At 40.7% G+C, this 17900-nt stretch overlaps 3 protein-coding genes across 5 annotated transcripts in view; 2 read left to right on the top strand and 1 right to left on the bottom strand.

The window, feature by feature from the left end:
- Positions 1-287: 287 nt before the first annotated feature.
- Positions 288-5735, bottom strand: polr2eb (RNA polymerase II, I and III subunit E, b). The gene is made up of 8 exons (XM_031749589.2): positions 5547-5735; positions 3515-3689; positions 1563-1678; positions 1387-1467; positions 1229-1287; positions 1059-1137; positions 654-722; positions 288-428 (listed from the first exon to the last, which is right to left on the bottom strand). The coding sequence occupies exons 1-7, from the start codon at positions 5601-5603 to the stop codon at positions 657-659; spliced, it is 633 nt and encodes a 210-aa protein (XP_031605449.1). The 5' UTR covers positions 5604-5735; the 3' UTR covers positions 288-428; positions 654-656.
- A 359-nt stretch (positions 5736-6094) lies between these two features.
- gpx4a (glutathione peroxidase 4a) lies at positions 6095-12230 on the top strand. Of its 2 annotated transcripts, none has more exons than XM_031749590.2 (7): positions 6095-6252; positions 8550-8644; positions 8740-8884; positions 10673-10824; positions 11064-11088; positions 11275-11334; positions 11523-12230. In XM_031749590.2, exons 1-7 carry the CDS (start codon positions 6160-6162, stop codon positions 11553-11555), a joined length of 603 nt encoding a protein of 200 aa, XP_031605450.1. In that variant the 5' UTR covers positions 6095-6159; the 3' UTR covers positions 11556-12230. The 2 variants fall into 2 exon arrangements, with proteins under 2 accessions (XP_031605450.1, XP_031605451.1); XM_031749591.2 differs by lacking the exon at positions 6095-6252 and adding an exon at positions 8157-8313.
- A 149-nt stretch (positions 12231-12379) lies between these two features.
- Positions 12380-17900, top strand: part of pip5k1ca (phosphatidylinositol-4-phosphate 5-kinase, type I, gamma a) — a 55963-nt gene continuing 50442 nt past the window's right edge. For both annotated transcript variants that reach the window (XM_039606780.1, XM_039606779.1), the window contains exons 1-2: positions 12380-13111; positions 13242-13676. In XM_039606780.1, the coding sequence (XP_039462714.1) occupies positions 13544-13676 (133 nt within the window). In that variant the 5' untranslated portion in view covers positions 12380-13111; positions 13242-13543. The remainder of the gene's footprint in view (positions 13112-13241; positions 13677-17900) is intronic.

Raw genomic sequence — 17900 nt, 5'->3', positions numbered from 1 at the left:
GTGCAAATTATCAAGCAGGAAAAATTAAACCAAATGAGCACAGTTGCAACTTATTTCCTGGTAATGTGGTATGGAATATGCCGTCTTTAATGTATTCATTTTGTCACTCCTGGCCCTCGATGGGGTGAGGGCACTGGAGGAAGTGTTGAATACAGTAGGCGGTAACCTCTGAGGCTCAGCTGGCAGAGACTGGTATCAAAAGTAGGACTACGATAGCAGCAGCAGCAACAAGTAACATGGCATTCAAGAGAAAAAAAAAGGTAAGCGTCTTAATGGAAAACGGCACATTTCAATTTTGAATCATTTATTTTACAAAATCAGTAATTCAGGTCAAAGATGCAAGCAGGGTGATAATTCAACAATGAATAACCAAAGCTGTCGTGCTGAGATACCTTCACTGGTCCTTAAACATTGATCAGGGAGAATAACTAGAAAACAGAACAAAGAAAATTTACAGCATCATTTAAGTTTGTTTTGAACGTTTAGACCGGAGATGCACAGAAAGGATTTGATGTGTTTGTTGTATGATTTGGTTTAATACTTCCTCATTTTCAGGAAACGCACAAAACTCAAGAACATTAAAACTCCAGCAGCTACTATGCACTTTTTATCACTTAGTTTCTTTCAGCTGTTATGTAAAAAGAAACCCATACCTGTCATTGGACCAGTCTGTATGTGATGTACCGCCCAGCTGTTTCACTGGGTCTGATGATCTTCACTACCTGGAACAGGAGATACAAAATGGCAGCTTTTTTTTTTTTTTGACTGCCACAGTGCTGTCTCTATCAGTGCGATGGAAAAAGTGATAGTGCTGTCTCATCCTTAATGAATCTCTCTCATGGTTTTAAAAGAAGACATATTGTTTTTGTGTTTGCATAAAGGGATCATTCAAATACTAACAACCCAAATGTCAAAGTGGTTTCATGTTGATCACGAGTCTCGCAGGTTTCAGAACAAACCCCACACATAGTTTCAAAACATTTTTTGCAAAAAGTAAAACCTCTTTAGTCACATTATCTGGCATTCTGTCAGTCATGATCGTTTCTAAGATTTCTTACCTGTCCTCTTTTTAAGCCAAAGTAACGAGCCACAGGGTCCCCAGCCTGGATCCTTGGCAGCTGGCTTTCTTTTAATTTACTGAGGTAATATTGTTAAGGGCAACGAGTGTACAAACCTCAACGCTTCTAAACTAATTTACTGTCATGCAGTGCAGAGTGTGCAAGGATACTATCTTGCCAGAAGTTCAGTCACTTCCTCTTTTGTCATGACGATGTGCTCGGGTACAAGCTGAAAGACAGGAGAGAAATGCAGATAAAGAAATGTACAACACGCTGCAGGCTTACTTGAAAATAAAGATTTTAATGTAGAGGACAGTATGATGCTTACCTCGTGCTCTGTGATGTTAATCAGCAGCTCCTGTTGTAGAAACTGCTCCAGTATATATTTGGGTGCCATGTCGACTAGAGACTGTGAGGGATTTGTATATTTACAATCACTGTAGCATCCATTTCAAGAGACATACCTTTCCCTTTTTATCATGTTTGCATTAAACTGATGTTTACCTGTTTTGCTGAGGGTGTCATGCCCATCTGAACAACAATGATTGCCCGTGTGATGTTCTCCTCCTGCATCCTCTGACAGTACATCTTAATTGTCTTGATACCAACTTTGGGCTCCTCTGAAAAGAAATTGAAAAAAAGGGTGAGATTTTATGGAATTATATACCTACAAGTGACATACAAACATAAACAAACATGCTAATAAACATACACATTTTTACAAATGTAAATTAGTGCAGGTGTCATTAAACAGCTTTACTGCTAATCCCTTCAAAGTCGTCTGCTTATGAAGCGCTGCACGATTCCCAGCACTCATGTTATTTCCTGCTTGAAGACTTGGTCTGATCAGTTGGAGTGTGTTACAATTTCACCATTAGGTGAGAAAAATTAAGTTATGTGTCAAGTTCAAGTTGACAAGTTCAATCCAGCACAAAGACTCCAAGACTTTAAATCACTTGGAGTTCTTTTAAAGTGCTGAACTTGTGCTGAACTTGTACTCACTGGAACTCTTAATATGTTCAATACAAGTGAAGAAAGTAAACTAAATACATATATATATGTAAATAAATAAAACCATGTCCCTATTGCCAGTCTTGGCAGCCGGGGATCGGTCCGCCAGGGCCTCCGCTCCTGGCCGCCGCCCGACACACAATGCACCCGACCCCTATGGCGCCTCCTGCGGGAGGATGGGCCCATGTCTCCTCTTCGGGCTGTGCCTGGCCGGGCCCCATGGACTAAGGCCCGGCCACCAGACGCTCGCCCTCGGGCACCCTCCCCGGGCCTGGCTCCAGGGCGGGGCCCCGGTAACCCTATCCTGGGCAGGGTAAACTGTTCCCTCGATGTTCTTTTCATACGGGTCTTCTGAATCGCTCTTTGTCTGGTCCCTCACCCAGGACCAATTTGCCATGGGAGACCCTACCAGGGGGCAAAAGCCCCCAGACAACATAGACAACAGCTTCCTCCGAAGGGTGGCTGGCCTCTCCCTTAGAGATAGGGTGAGAGGTTCGGCTATCCGGGAGGGGCTCAGAGTAGAGCCGCTGCTCCTCCACATTGAAAGGAGCCAGTTGAGGTGGTTCGGGCATCTGACAAGGATGCCCCCTGGGCGCCTCCTGGGTGAGGTGTTCGGGCATGTCCCACCGGGAGGAGGCCCAGGGCAGACCCAGGACGCGCTGGAGAGATTACATCTCGGCTGGCCTGGGAAGCCTTGGTGTTCCCCGGATGAGCTGGAGGAGGTGGCTGGGGAGAGGGAGGTCTGGGCTTCTCTGCTTAGGCTGCTGCCCCCGCGACCCGATCTCGGATAAAGCGGATGAGGATGGATGGATAAAACCATCGGAGCAACAATAAAAACTTTACGATTGGCCAAATGGACAATCTGGTGCATTCCTAAAGTAAGGAATAAACTGGCCAACTCAGCAACACCAAAAAGCCTTAGAGAAAAAAAGTGGCAATTAAAGTGATATGACCTCACACTAATTTCCATGGAAATGAGTGAATGTAAATAGAGAGGATTTACAACAATCTGTAAACCACTGGTTACACTTAAAAACATAAGGCTATAATTCCTAAACACAGGTGAGAAATACTTTTGTAAAACCTTGAATTAAATCTGAAAATCTGTACTTCAATCACACCATGACTGACTTTTAAAACCACCAAAGTGTTGTAGAGAAGCAAAACTACAAAAACTATATTATTCTCCAAGTACCCATGGCCCTAATTGTTAGTCTGGCAAACAAAACAAAATAAATAAAGCCTCCAAAAAATGATCAAAAAATATCTTTCTTGCAGTTGGTAGTTGCTAGTTGTTGGTGGGTTTCTTTTGTGGGAATGAGAAAAGCTCTTTAGGCAGGACTGATTTTACAGTTTTCAAGGAAAAAAACAAACAAACAAGGTGTGGTTTGGGCTTTTTTAAGGATTGGACTCATTACAAAATATAATATTAGGAATACGCCTACCAGGAAAGAAAACGAACATCTGGTCTGTGGGATCATCATTGTGTGCCACCAGGACGGTGAGATCTGTACGTCGGGGACGCCCCTCACTGGGCTTGTCTCCAAACTGACTCTTGAACTCTTCCAGTGTCTGGTCCAACTCATCCTGTGTCACCAGATATCCTCTATCATGGCAGAGCTGTGGGTGTAAAGGAACATATTAAAAAGGCAAATTAAAAACAAACAAACAAAAAATCTAACCTAGACGTTTTGAGTAGACTGTGGGCTTTTCTCATGACATGAAGTGAAACAGGCAATCAGGGCAGCCAATGCTAGGAAGGCCGTTGGCCTGGATGAGATCCCAGGGAGAATATACCACCATCACAACCAGCCTGAAGACCACCGCCACCTTACCCGGCCTTCGACCCAGATCAGTATACATACAGAGACAACAGATCTACGGAAGATGCCAGATCTTCATGATCATAAAATCTGCTGACGACACAACTGTTTTGGGATTCATCTCAAATGGGAACGAGGTCGCCTATAGAGATGAAGTGCAGAGCCTGTTATTACAACCTCTCCACGAACATTAAAAAAAACAAAGGAAATCATCACTGGTTTCAGGCAACAGAGAGGGGCGCTCAGACCACTGGAATTAGGGGGTGAGGAGGTAAAGAGAGTGTCTTGCTTTAAACTTCTGGGATTACCATCAATGAGGGCTTTGAATGGACAACGAATGCTGCTGCTATTATAAAAAAAAAAGGCACAACAGAGACTATTTTCTCAGAATACTGAAGAAGGCCCACCTGTCTGTAAATCCGTTAGTCTTTCTACCGCTGCAGCATTTTAGATCAAGTGAATGCTTTTCAGGGAGTTTGTAGGACATCCTGACAACAAATAGCAGTAGTCCAGGATTAACTAGTTTTTCAGCATCACTATGAGACAGGATGTTTCTGATTTTAGAGATATTGCACACATGGAAGAAAGCAGTCCTTCGTGTTCGTTTAATATAGACATTTAAGGACATATTCTGGACAAAAAAAGACTAAGATTCCTCACAGTGTCACTGGAGGCCAAGGCAATGCCATCCAGAGTACCAATCTGGTTAGATACTGCATTTCTGAGACTTTTAGGGCAGAGTACAGTAACCTCACTTTTATCTGAATTTAGAAGCAAAAAATTAGAGGTCATCCAGGTCTTTATGTCTTTAAGACATAATCCTGCAGTTTAATTTATTTGTGTGTGTATTCTGGCTTCATAGTTGGGTGTCATCTGCACAGCAGTGAAAATGTATGCTATGATAATCAGGGATACAGTTGGCTTTATCGAGCATATAGCACAAGTATACTCTTTTTACTTTTTGCCAAATAATGCAAATCATGCCAAGAAGGCAAATATGTGTTCCTTTTTTTAACTCCTAAAGAAATAAATTAAAGATCACCAACCATGTGATGAAACTGTCACAACCCACGCCCACAATGTTCTCCTCATATGATAGATGGGGAGAACAGGCTTCCAAAAACAACGCTATGATGATGTAGTTTAGAAACCCATCATGTTGCACTGGGACTGCTTTAAAATGACGGCTCGCGTATGAGGAACAGATCCGCTTAGTATCTCAGGTGGGAGGGAATGAAATACAAAGAGAGGATGTACAAACTGAACTCAGAAAAGGGTTTATAACCCAAACCTCGATCTTTTCCGAAACGTTTCCAAAATTACATAAACAAACTGTGACTGAAAACTGAAAATACAATGCAACAAGCTAAAGGGGAAAATCCTAAATACGCCTCTGACGCTCATTAGTATTGTCATTAAACTGTAATAAGACCAGAACCACGAATTATGAGCTCCACAGGAGCATTATTTTACTGTTCTTGGCCGGACTCGATGATGCTCTGCTCTTCTTGGCTATTCTAATGTGCTAAGTAAATCAGTAAACAAGGCTACCTTCCTGAAGTGAGCCGCTGATTTTGTTTTACAGAGTCGAATCGCAGGTTAAGGAAAGCTAAATGCTAAGCTAATAACAAACAAACATCCAAATGTAACCTACCTGCATGATTGTTTTGCGGATTTTCCAAAGCCTGTATGTTTCCTCCTCATCATCCATCTCGTCTCAAACCGTGTGTATACTCTAGATTTAATTTTAATTTATTTTGTTTAAATGAATGTCCCACTCTTGGGCACAGCCATACACAACGCACGCTTTCGTCTTCCGATACAGGCTAGTGACGTAGGCTGGGCGCCTTGGAATGACGCACAGCAATTGAGGGGTTTTTTTGTGTGTGTTTTTTGGTGTGTTTGTTTGTTTGTTTGTTTTTTGTTACAAAACTTTTACACATAACTAGTCTCCCACAGTTTGCCGAAGGGAAGGTCTTTCACATAGAAAAGGGATTTATACTTTTTGAACTTGAAGTCTTTGATAATAGACGAGTGCCATATAACGGAACAATATAGTTCCATTATATTGTCATATTGGACTTTTGATGAAAAACAGAAACAACCTCCTTAGTTAATAATAATAATAATAATAATAATAATAATAGTGTCCCGTCTCCCTCCTCTGGTCTCTGAGGCCACCGCCCTCCGCTGTTTCACAACACGCTGCAGGGCGGAGTCTGCAGCTGAGGTTCACGGTGGTAAATTTGTCCTCATTTTAAAACAAAATGAGGCCATTTTATGTTATTTTGGCAACTGGGGCTGTAGCGAGCTCTGTGGCAGTACTGGCGATGGTGTTGTACTTTATACTAACCACAACGGTAACGTAAACTCAACCATTTAATCTGCATGCGTTTTAGTGACGTCTGTGATTTGTACTGCGTGTAACACAATTTCATCTAACATGCTTTTTTTTTTTTTTTTTTTTTACTGCTGTAATAATATCGTTAATCCGTTGTTCACGTAAACAACGATGGCTGTTACCTAAGATGCTCTGCGTGTTTGTGGTGGGCTTTGATTAACACACGTGACACGGACGGACGCCCACAAAGTTCGCAAATCCTTCCCTCCCTCTGCTTTTTCCCCGCACAGTTAGACACATACCTTTTTACTGAATTTGGAGGGTGGAAAAACAAAAAGAAAAAAAATACATTACATATAAGTGCTGTTTGTGACACCGGATGTTTGTGCTCCCCATCTGGCTGCTGGTGCCAGCTGATAGGCTTATCATCAGGGACAGACAGAGAGGCACTTCTGGATGGACACAACACCCGGCCATGTTTTTTATTGTAGCTGATGTTTTATGATTAAAGAATAAAAGTTTGCTTTCAGCATCAGTTTATATTAGTGGTGGATAAAAAGTGGAGAAAGAACCGAGTTCATTTTCTTCTTATTATTATTATTACATTTTATTTGTCTGTTGTTATTTTCTGTTTTCAGTGTAATTATGAGTTAGCTTCCACATTGGATTTGGCGTTTTACTCTTTATCAGGGCAAGATTTAGAAAAGCTAAAAGAGGAATTACAATTACAGATCATGTAGACCTCCTGAGTTGTAATAAAGAAATGCACCCAAGCCTCAACAGTCCAAACTGACAAAAAGTAAAACTTTATGACTACACACTATTTCTTAAATGAAACACTGTAGTTTAAATTTGATCAAGATCTGGATTTCCTGCACACTTGCCTGGACAAAATAATCTTTACTACTGAAAATCAGAGCAAAATGTTGCCTCACCTCTTATTTTGTGGCGCAATGTTCTGCTTAGCTCTTCTACTCCAGCTCACAAAACATAATCACCAGTTTTGTAACAATTCTGCTCTTGTTGTCTGAGATTATGATTATTTGGTAGAATGATTTTTTTCCCTGCATAAAGTTTCAAGTTCGCTTATAAACTTTGTGGTGGGAAAAAGTAGGCTCTCATGTAATGACATGGTTAGCATTGTTGAATGGGTGCATTTAAACCATAATCTTGTGTAAGCCTAAAGCAAATGTGAAAATATCAGAACAAAGAAAAGAAGGTTGTCTGCCAAACTCATTTCTTTGGAATATTTTTGTCAAAGGTCTGTACGCTTAGCTCGCGTAGCCGTTTTGTAATGGCTCATGGACCATTGGACCCTTACAAAACAGGCAAGATAACGGTTTTCAACCCTTTTATTTCAAAATAGCCACATTAGTTGTTTAATTGCTTTGGATTAACAGTACTGGCAGTTATATTATATTACAAAATATTGAGAGATTATTGATGCACAAAATAATTCTCCATAAAACTTGGTTTCTAATTTCACACTAGAATATAAAGAGATTTTTGATACTCTTTGCATACTGAGATAAAAAGCAGGTGTGATTGAAGCTTCTGGCTCTGATTCGTCCTCACATCTTCCATTCAAAATGTGAAAAAATGTAATAATCTTAAAGCTGATTGGTGTAAATTTAAAATTTTAAAATGTGTTTTTTCTCATTACAATAGAACGAGAGAAATGCAGTCTTGTTAGGGTAATGTAGAAGTTTATATCTGCTGCAAATCACCAGTTTTTCACTCAGATACTAAACACAATGCATAATGAGCTTTGGTTTTTCTTCCGGCCGTTGCTCTTTGCTCTACACGGACTAAGTTGTGAACTGTGGACTGCAGCACATGTGCTTTTCTGATCTGGCTTTACTGAATCAGCAGCACAGAGGGAGGTACTGGACAATCACAGCCTATCAGTTTAGTTAATGATCACCTGGTTTCCCTTTACAAAAGCACTGTAGAACATGAGTGCTCTCAGTACAGGGACAGAAGTTCAGCGGTGATACTTTTAGAGACTGAGGAGGTAACTAGGGCAGCCATGCGCCTGATAGGGTGCACAGTGCTCCTCTCTGTCCTGCTGCCGGCCATGGTAAGAAACAACGGGATTAGGACTGAAACATTACTTTTGCCTTTGAGGGCTAACCTTTGCTTTTGCTTTTGCTCTCCATAGATTTATGTTTATTTTCATGTTGTATTGCTTTTTTTTGTATTTTCATTACATTTTCTTTTTAAAATTAATTCTTCACATCTGATAGGCTGTTGCGTTTTGGAAATAACACGGTGTTCTAACTACTTATTGTTTTGTTTTTATTCCTTCTAAAACAGTCTACCCCATTAGAGGAATGGCAGAGGGCAACATCCATTTATAACTTTTCAGCAACGGATATCGATGGCAACGTGGTTTCCCTTGAAAAATACAGGTAAATTTCTCTGTCATTTTGTTAAAACCTCCTATTACAATTATAAACCTCTTATCACTAATAAAATGTGTGTGCATGTGTGTGTGTGTATTTAGGGGGAATGTTGTCATCATCACCAATGTTGCCTCTAAATGAGGTAAAACCCCAGTAAACTACTCTCAGTTTACTCAGTTGCACGCCAAGTACGCTGAGAGAGGTTTAAGCATCCTTGCCTTCCCTTCCAACCAGTTTGGGAACCAGGTATGTAAAACATAAGTTGTTTTTTTTATTGCAACATTTACTGAGATTTGTTTGTGTAAGTTATCAGTTATCCAGGTCATGGATAACTGGAGATATGTAAAGATGTTTCACCTCTCACCCAAGAGGTTTCTTCAGGTCTAAAAACAAATGGTGGAAAGTCCCAGATATTTACCCCTCATGGGGTTTCACCCTTAACCCCCAGTGATGGTAATGGCCTGCACCTTTATTTACACCGTGGCTCATGTAACGACTAACATGATCAATAGGGGGTCAATACCCTCAGAACCATCTCCAATAATGACAGCCCCCATTAGGGGACTCCAGGTCTTGTTTTTAGACCTGAAGAAGCCTCTTGGATGAGAGGGGAACCGTCCTCACAAACTTAAAGACGTTCAGTTGTCTTGTTTTTTCAAGCTCTCAAGATGGAGAAGATAGTGTTTTTATAAACACTAAAACCAAATATAAATGGAAAAACGAATTATAATAATGAGAGGCACTGCAAGTGAATGGGTAATTTAAAAAAAATGTCCCCAGATGACTGATTAAAGTTAGTTTTTATATTGCTGTGCTTTTATATTGCTGTGCTTTTTACAACAGATGGAAATTAGCCCTTGGCTATAATCTGGCATGTTTACATTCATGTAATTTTTTTTTTACATTTATGTTCATCTGTGAAGGTTCTCAGTCATCCAGGTCATTGTAGTCTAAGGAGCTTGGAAAGAAAAGCGTCTGGACTTCTTTGAGTTGCTTGAAGACGTTTCACCTCTCATCCGAGAAGCTTCTTCAGTTCTAAGGGTCAAATGGTGGAGAGGCCCAGATTTAAACCCAGTGGGAGTATCCCTCCAAAGAGGGACAAAGGACCCCCTGATGATCCTCTACCTAATCACATGAGCCGAGGTGTGAAAGTGGGTGTGGGTCCTAATCAGCCAGAGTTTCGGGTGAGCTCATTGTGAAACCTGGCCCCACCCTATCATGTGATTTCCTGAGGTCAGATGGCCCAGGACTCTCCACCATTTGACCCTTAGAACTGAAGAAGCTTCTCGGATGAGAGGTGAAACGTCTTCAAGCAACTCAAAGAAGTCCAGACGCTTTTCTTTCCAAGCTCCTTAGACTACATTTATGTTCATTAACATGCACTGTCCTAAATAAATAAATTAAATTAAATTATGTTTTATGCAAATTAGGTGTTATCTCTTTAAATATGGAGACTTTATGGACTTGTACTTCTCCAGAACACAAATGCGATACATGTTAAGGTTTTTACAGATGCTTTTACTGTTTATTGTGCCATAAATCAATACATTTTTAACAGATGGACAATAACTTTTTTAATGTTTTACAGAAAAAAAGCATTTTTTTTAAATTACCCCTCTGAAAAATCTTTAGAGTATAAATAGGAACATGACTGGAAGGCTTGATGGATGTCGGTGAGAATAGATTTGTACACAGTTTTGAAAAAATTTAGAGAAAATAAAATATGAAAACTGTGTAAGTGAAATGTTAGGCAGTGTGAAACCTTTATAGTTTTTTGTATAAGGTCTTCTGAAATGTTTTTTTTAATATCTAAAGCATTCATAATTTCATTAAGAGTTTAATCATAGGCATAAATTGTAGTTGCATTAACATTGAAATGGATAATCTGGCAATTTTCTCACTACTAGTCTGAATGATGGCTTGTTTTGAAAGAAACTAGGCATGACATTTGGTGCCCAGTATATTTAATTTGTCATATGCAGGTCACTGAGAGCAGTTAGAGACTTTAATACTTTTAATACTATTTACTTTTAGGAGCCGGGCAATGAAACTCAAATCAAGCAGTTTGCAGACACGTTCAGCGCTCGGTTTGATATGTTCAGCAAGATCGAGGTGAATGGCCAAAACGCTCATCCTCTGTGGAAGTGGCTGAAGGAACAGCCTAACGGAAAGGGCTTGTTTGGGAAGTAAGTTGTGAATGAATGAATCTGGGTCACAGTCATATGGTCACAAAGTATCTTAAAAGCTTGTTTGGATCAGACGTAATGCATACAGTCATCTGTTTAAAATGTGTACAACTGAATTTGAACAAGAATCGGTCATATCATTTAAATCAGTTATTGATTAACAGCATTTTTATTCCAATGCTGACTGAATGAGAGTGGTTATTGGTTTTCTAACACATTTTTTGTGTTTATTTCTGCAGTAGCATCAAGTGGAATTTCACTAAGGTACGTTTTTATTACGGTTTATTTTTAAAACATTTTTATGTCAACAGGGCTAAAATATTATAAAATATAAAACGCTGATTATTTGAAAAACAGTATGAGTGATGGAGAGTATGGAACAATTAATGGAACAAGCTTTTATATGCAAAAATATGTTATAATTATTCATTTATATTTTTTTGTGTTTAGTTTTTGATCAATAGAGAGGGTCAGGTGGTGAAGAGATATGGACCCTTGGATGATCCAAGTGTACGTACAAAACCTGGTTGTTCTGTCAGATGTTCATTGCTCATGTGTCTGTGTGATTACTGCTCACCCCGTGATGAGCTCTGCTGTGCTTTCAGAAACAACAAGAGATGTTTGTAGTACGTGTAATTTTATCACCCCTGTGTATAGACATGCAACTGAAGTCCATGCAACTCTCGCTTTCTTTCCAGGTGGTGGAGAAGGATCTTCCCAAATACCTTTAAACCTCTAAGAGATGCCTGAAACCGTGCTTACTTACATCCACTTGATTTTGCGTTTCCAATACTCTTTTTCCCCACATTTCTCTGCCTCTCCAAGCACTGGTGGATATAGTTTGGGTCTATCCCAGACCAGTGACGGTCTGTTCATCAACCTGCATCACAGGCAGGGCAGACCTGATGTAAATGGCGTGCAAACCTGCTGGGAAGGCGACCGAGCTTATATTCATAGAGTTCTATGGAGAGAACGACAGGGAACCCATTAGTAGAGCATCATTCAGCACCTTAATGTTGGGCATTGTTTTCATCATAAAATATACTAAGATTTGTTCCTGTTATATTTTTGTGTGTAACATTTATTGTCTGTGATTAAAACAAAGGTGTTGGGGGTTTTTATGGGGTTTTGAGGTATAAATTTGGGTACCAAGGAACAGATACATCCGGATCATTCATGTGTACAAGGATCTTTTCTTTTGTGTAACAGGAGCAATTAAAAAGGACTTCAGCTGAAAATGTAATAATTTCTGTGTCAGAAACTCTTTAAGAAGTGAGCACTAGAGCTTGAAATTGTTAAACACAGTATTGTTCAGAAAGTGTGGACAGAGCAGTTTACCCTATAGGGTGTCCTAAAAATAACAATGATGACATATAGAACAAATAAAGAACTCGGAAAATATTGAATCTTGGCAGTAACCTGGATCATTAATTCCTTATATCGATGTTGGTGCTATTTGTAGGGGAGCAGGGGAAACAAGAACATTATTCAACCACACAAAAAATATCATTACTATTTTTCTTTCTCCTCTGTGTTTTTCTTATATTTTTAAAAATTATTTCTATATAACCTGATAATATCATTGTGATCTAATTCTGTGTAATAATAAGTGAAAATCTTACATCTTGACACACAGTAAGTTCATCCTTGCAAAAACCTAGAAAATGTCACACAGATTTTATTTAAAAGACTCTTAACTTATTTATTTCTAAGCTTCTCTGAGACTCTTTATTATTAAGTATCGTCTTCTACTCACTGCAGCAGATAATCTGCTTCTCACCCTATTCCTAGCACCTTCCTCCTTCACTGCATCCAATGAATTTTCTCTGTGGTCGTCCTCTTTTCCTCTTTCATAGCAGCTTCATATTCAGCATGCTTCATCCAACATATCCATTATCCGTCTTTTGCACATGCTCAAACCATCTCAGCCTTTCGTCTACAACTTTGTCTCTTACAGCTCAACCTGATATATCCTTCTGATGTGTTCATTATTAATCTTATAAATTCATACATTATGAATTTATTACTTCTACTCCTTGCAAAGGTACCCATTTGTCACTCCTACCACTCCTAGATCCACAAGGACACAGTACCTTGTGACCTTCTCTCCATCAACACTCTCAAAGCAAACCTCGCATCTGTATTGTTGTATTATCTTTATCCCTGTGTAATTACTAGAACTGTACAAATCAACCCTGTTCTTGAAAATCTGCTTGTTCTCCATTCCTCAGGCATTATCTGACTCTCTAAGATTAAAAACTCCTGGATGTTTTCATACGTCCACAAAGTATGTCATCTGGATAAGTAAATTAAATAAGTTAAACGTATAACAGAAACATAGTAATCCCCCATAAAAAAAAAAAAAACAAGAGACCCGAAATGTTATGCAACTGCTCAGCCGAATCTCCTTCTTGCAGTTCACTCAGAGTCCTGTAGAGGGAGTCACATGGCCCATCAGTACAAAACCAGGCGGCAGCGGCTCAGCAGCAGCAGCAGCAAGTGCAGTGCAGAGGAGCTGGAAGGAGCAGATTGTGTCCTGCTGTCGTGAGGAAACACTGCACAGATGAAGGGACCGTCGCGGATAGCTGTCGCATATTCCTCCGTTTGATTATTGTCACACATCAAACGACCCGCTCCTCTTTCCCTCCACCGGGATCGCGCCGTCGCTGTGGGTCTTTCATTCGGAGGGGCTTGCCTGTTTTTTCCTCCGGGAGGCTGAATGGAAGCAGCAGCCGAGGGAGCGGTCGGGCTGTCGGAGGCCAGGGAAGGGAGCCCGCTGTCCGGGGCCGCAGCATCCGATGATGCGGACACGGTTGTGGGAGTAAGCTACGGGATGGACGCCGCAGACATGGGTATTTTTCCACATATCTCACAAGCCATTCTCTTCGTCCCTCCATCCATTTTCCCTCGCGGCTTTACTGCTGCTACCGTAACCAGAAAGTCCCGACTCATCTCTGCTAGCAAGGAATTAGTAAGCTATGCTAGTGGCTAACTAAGCTGAATGGATGGGGCTCAGGTGAAGTTAAGTGCTGTACATACTGCATACTGTGTAGGGTACATTTATATAAGTACAACTATGAGCAGCCAGCACACGGACAAATACAAGTGTTCCATGGCTGATGATAAAGCTGTTAATATTTTTGGTTTATAAAAGCAGACAGGTGTGAAGTCAAGGTTTCTCATCACTTCTTCATTTCATTTATTGGTTTTTATTTATTGCTCTTTAAAAAAAGTATGAATGTATTCACATGGCCAGCTTTGGGCACCTAAACATTAAAGCCTCAATTTGCTTATTTGTCACCATCTTGGCACTTACTGGAATCAGTAATTTATTAAGGAGAAGGAAGGTTGAGCAAACTGGAGCCACTACAGTTGACTAACAGGCTAGACACCAGTTAAAGGGTGTAAAAGCCTTGCAATAGTCCACCAGTGTTTGAGGAAGTCCCGATAATGCATCAATAATATGAAGCAACTAAATGCAATCAGACCACCACTGATTTGGTCGGTTACACCTGTGGCGGTTATGCAATGACACCTCAATATATCTTCTATTTAAAAAAAGGCCCATTGGCAGTAAGTTTATAGATATAATTAATATTTAATTATTATTAGATTTAAACTGTCCAGGCAACTATATCAGCTGATAGAATTTAAACCTATGTGTATCAATAATAACACTTTTTTGGGGTCAGAAATTTCAGCATAGAAATCTAAAGACATGTGACCTTCAAACCATCCAGAAGTTTGCAAATTGTTGCATTCTGCAAATACAATATCCAGTTATTTATGCTCTTATCAACAACCTTGTCTGTGCTAAAATGTCAGCCCCCTGCCATATGTAGCACAGTATTATATTCAGAAAGAAATATATTATCTTTGTGATGTAAAGAACAGCTGGGTAGTTTACAGAGTCACCTCACTAGAGCCAGGTTTCTCAGCCCAGCTGTACTGTTGCACACTTGTGCCGTAGCAGTGTCATGGTGGAATTTTCCATATGTGCACTCTCGCTGCAGTGAAAATCACACCAACAGCCCCCGTGTAGTTGATCACTACAATACCCCCACAGCCGAGGAAAAGGGTTGGTGGTGTGAAGACCCTTTTCAGAACGGGTCTATTAAAGCAGTTGCTACTTTCTTTACACCATTTGTGGTTGACTTTTAGGGGATTTATTTGTTACATGCGTATAAGTGAAAAGCAGGTGTTCTTAGATCTCTGTTTTGTTCAATATGTGTCCAACATATTGACATACTAGAGTCACACCTCTATGAGTCATAATGGTGCTACTTATTATATAAATGAGGTTAAAGTGAACAAATGTTAACCAGTTTGCAGTGAAGGAAGTGGCAGACAGTGGGGAGAGCTAAACAGAGTTAACAAACTTGCAAAACTGAATAATAAAGGGACACACACAGACACCACACAACATAGTTCTTCCTTTTTAATAGGGTTCATTCAAGTTAATGTTTTCTCTGCATGTTCAGGATTCATCATTTCCATTATAAAATCTTCTTTGCGAGCATGTAAAACTGCTTTTAGCTGTGTGTTCAGCCCTTGTGTCTAACAGCCACCAGTCATGTTGCATTCACTGGTCTTGCACACTGTACATCACAGTTCTGGGGTTTTTTTTCTTCTCGTTGATGAGAAAGGTGCTGACTTTGACAAGAGTTCAGGACCTCCACAGAGAATAGGCTTGTGAATCAAAGAGACTGTCTGCTGAGGGTTAGTAGTCAAGCTTAACTTTATCGGAAGAGGAAAATGGAATCCAGGTGCCCCCGACTGCAGATGGTGTGTGTTTCATTTACTCTGTGGATGCCTGCTTAGTTACTGGCCACTCGCATGCATTGGAAAACATAAGGTTTACAAAGGCCTTTTGCGCATTAATAGTGTTTAGGGGATATTTAACAGAGCTCTGCCCTGCTGAATATTTCATAGTTGTTTGGCATTCACCTGTCTGTGCTTTCTTGCGGGGAACTTCTTGACCTTTAAATAACCAGGAAAACGATATTATTGCTGACATACTGTAGGGCGTATAGACTTGATCTCACTCCTTTTCGTTCTCCGTGTTGCTGCTTTTGTTTGCTTGCATAGGAATATCACCATCCGTGAATAAGAGGGTGCAGGCAGGGTGGAGTGGATGGAGACGAGTGTCAGGGATGATTTGTGACAAAAAAGCAGCAAGAGTGAAAGGGAAGGTTTACAAGATGGTAGCGAAATCTGCTGTGATGTATGGTTTGGAGATTGTGGCACTGAGAAAAAGACAGGAGGCCAAGCTAGAAGTGACAAAGTTGAAGACCAGAATGGACAGGATTAGAAATGAGTATGTCAGAGAGACAGCTCGGGTTCAATAGTCCACAAGACCACAGAGGAGATTCATGGCCACGGTGAAGAAGGACATGCAGAGGGTTGGTGTAAACGAGAAGGATGCTGGATAAAGGTAGGACAGAAACACAGGAAAAGATGATACCGTGCACTAAAACAAGCAAGTGATTTTTCTGCTTTGAGCACGAATTAAATAAAAGGAAATCCCACCTTTCCCAGAACACCTAAATTCTGTGCAGTGGTTCAGTAAGCACACCTAATATGTCATTTGATAAATGGTTCCAAAATTATTAAGTGCAGCAGCAAAGCAAACAAAAAGACCACTACTGCACGCTCACTCAGTGTTATTGGTCATCCCTCAGAGTCGTGGAGCCTTGCGTGTAAAAATGCGATTATTTTCCCCTCGGTTCTCTTGTTTTTATAACATCGTGTAGAATGTTAATCCATTTCTTGCTGTCTTGCAATCTAAGATTTAATGTGTACAAAGCATAGCTGTTTAAAGCCCCACAACAGGGAGGGGTAGGTGCTGATCACACTTTGACTTCCTTGCAACATCTGACAAGTGAGTGGGTCTAAAAGCGAAAAAGACAAGTCATGTGCAATAACAATTTCAGATGACCCTCACACCAGGGTGTTATTTTTTTTAGTGGATATTCACAGCAGAAGCGATTCAGTTCACATAAGTAATGAGGAATTGAAATATCAGCTGTAAAGGTTCAGCTTGATTCTGATTGGCTCTTTATGATGTTGGATGCTGATCAACGTGAGCTCTCTCAGTTTACGTCAGATCCTGCAAATGCGTAATTGCGGGTTGCTCTGCAATGTGTGAATACAGCGTTGTGTGGGAGTCACAGCTGGCTGTTAAATAGCTGTCTGAGCATTTATTCCCATTTAAAGCATCACGTCTTCTGGCCGTTGTAATTTGTCCCCGTAGTCTCCTTTCAGCACAATGGCAGCATTCGTCTCACTTATCTTCTCCTCGCACTCGGCTTCATCCTCAGAGACAGTCTCCTCTCCTTCCTCTCTTCTCCAGAGTGAGCCACAGCTCATCTACCTTCTCTGTGATTCCCTCAGCTCAGCTCAGCCACTCATTTGCTACTATCCATCAGTTCTCGCCCCTGTCTGTTTTTCTCTGTTCGCTTCAGGCACGGCCTGTCAGAACTGCTGACGGTAGCACAAAGGGTGGGTTACCTCCTGTGGAATTTACCATCCATCTGCTTCCCCTCTTATTTCTATGGCAAGGTCTCTCTCTTTTCCCCTTCTTCTTTATCCTTCTGTAGCTATGCAGGAAAGGATCAGTTTTTATCCCTGTAGCTCGTTCGAGGAGCCTGTGTAGGGTTTTGACCCTCTGCCAGGTTTTTTGATGTCATTATTTTATGCAGATGATGACGCAGTCCAGTTACATCTCTGATTTTGCGTGCATGTGGGGGATGTGTGCTATAGTAGATATTTTGAGCTGGCACCACAGCAAGGCTGGAGTATTGTGTTTGCTGCTGTCTGTCCTTGTGCCTTGTCAGGGTTTTTCACTCTCTCAGGGATACCCGCTGGACAGTTGAGAATAAGGGCGGGGTGGGCTTCAATTTATTTATTTATTTTTTCTGTTGTGGTGACTTTGCAGGTGTGAAAGCCGCCGGAGGAGGCTCCGACTCGCTTTCACTCTTACATGGCTGCAGTGTCATGCTGTAATGGCTTCGCTCGGTGGGGAAATAAGGCGAAGACCTACTGTTACTGAGTTACTGAGCCCCTAATGCAGGCTA

The sequence above is a fragment of the Oreochromis aureus genome, linkage group 23 (assembly GCF_013358895.1).
Source record: "Oreochromis aureus strain Israel breed Guangdong linkage group 23, ZZ_aureus, whole genome shotgun sequence".
Classification (NCBI taxonomy): Eukaryota; Metazoa; Chordata; class Actinopteri; order Cichliformes; family Cichlidae; genus Oreochromis; species Oreochromis aureus.
This window is presented reverse-complemented; position numbering and strand designations above follow the sequence as displayed.

Bases quoted from the DNA above. Each gene is read 5' to 3' on its own strand.
- polr2eb (XM_031749589.2), bottom strand. From the start codon at position 5,603: ATGGATGATGAGGAGGAAACATACAGGCTTTGGAAAATCCGCAAAACA. The intron at 3,690-5,546 runs GTAGGTTACATT...TTACACCCACAG, and splicing joins TCCGCAAAACAATCATGCAG to CTCTGCCATGATAGAGGATA. The intron at 1,138-1,228 runs GTATCCTTGCAC...ATATTACCTCAG, and splicing joins ACTGAACTTCTGGCAAGATA to TAAATTAAAAGAAAGCCAGC.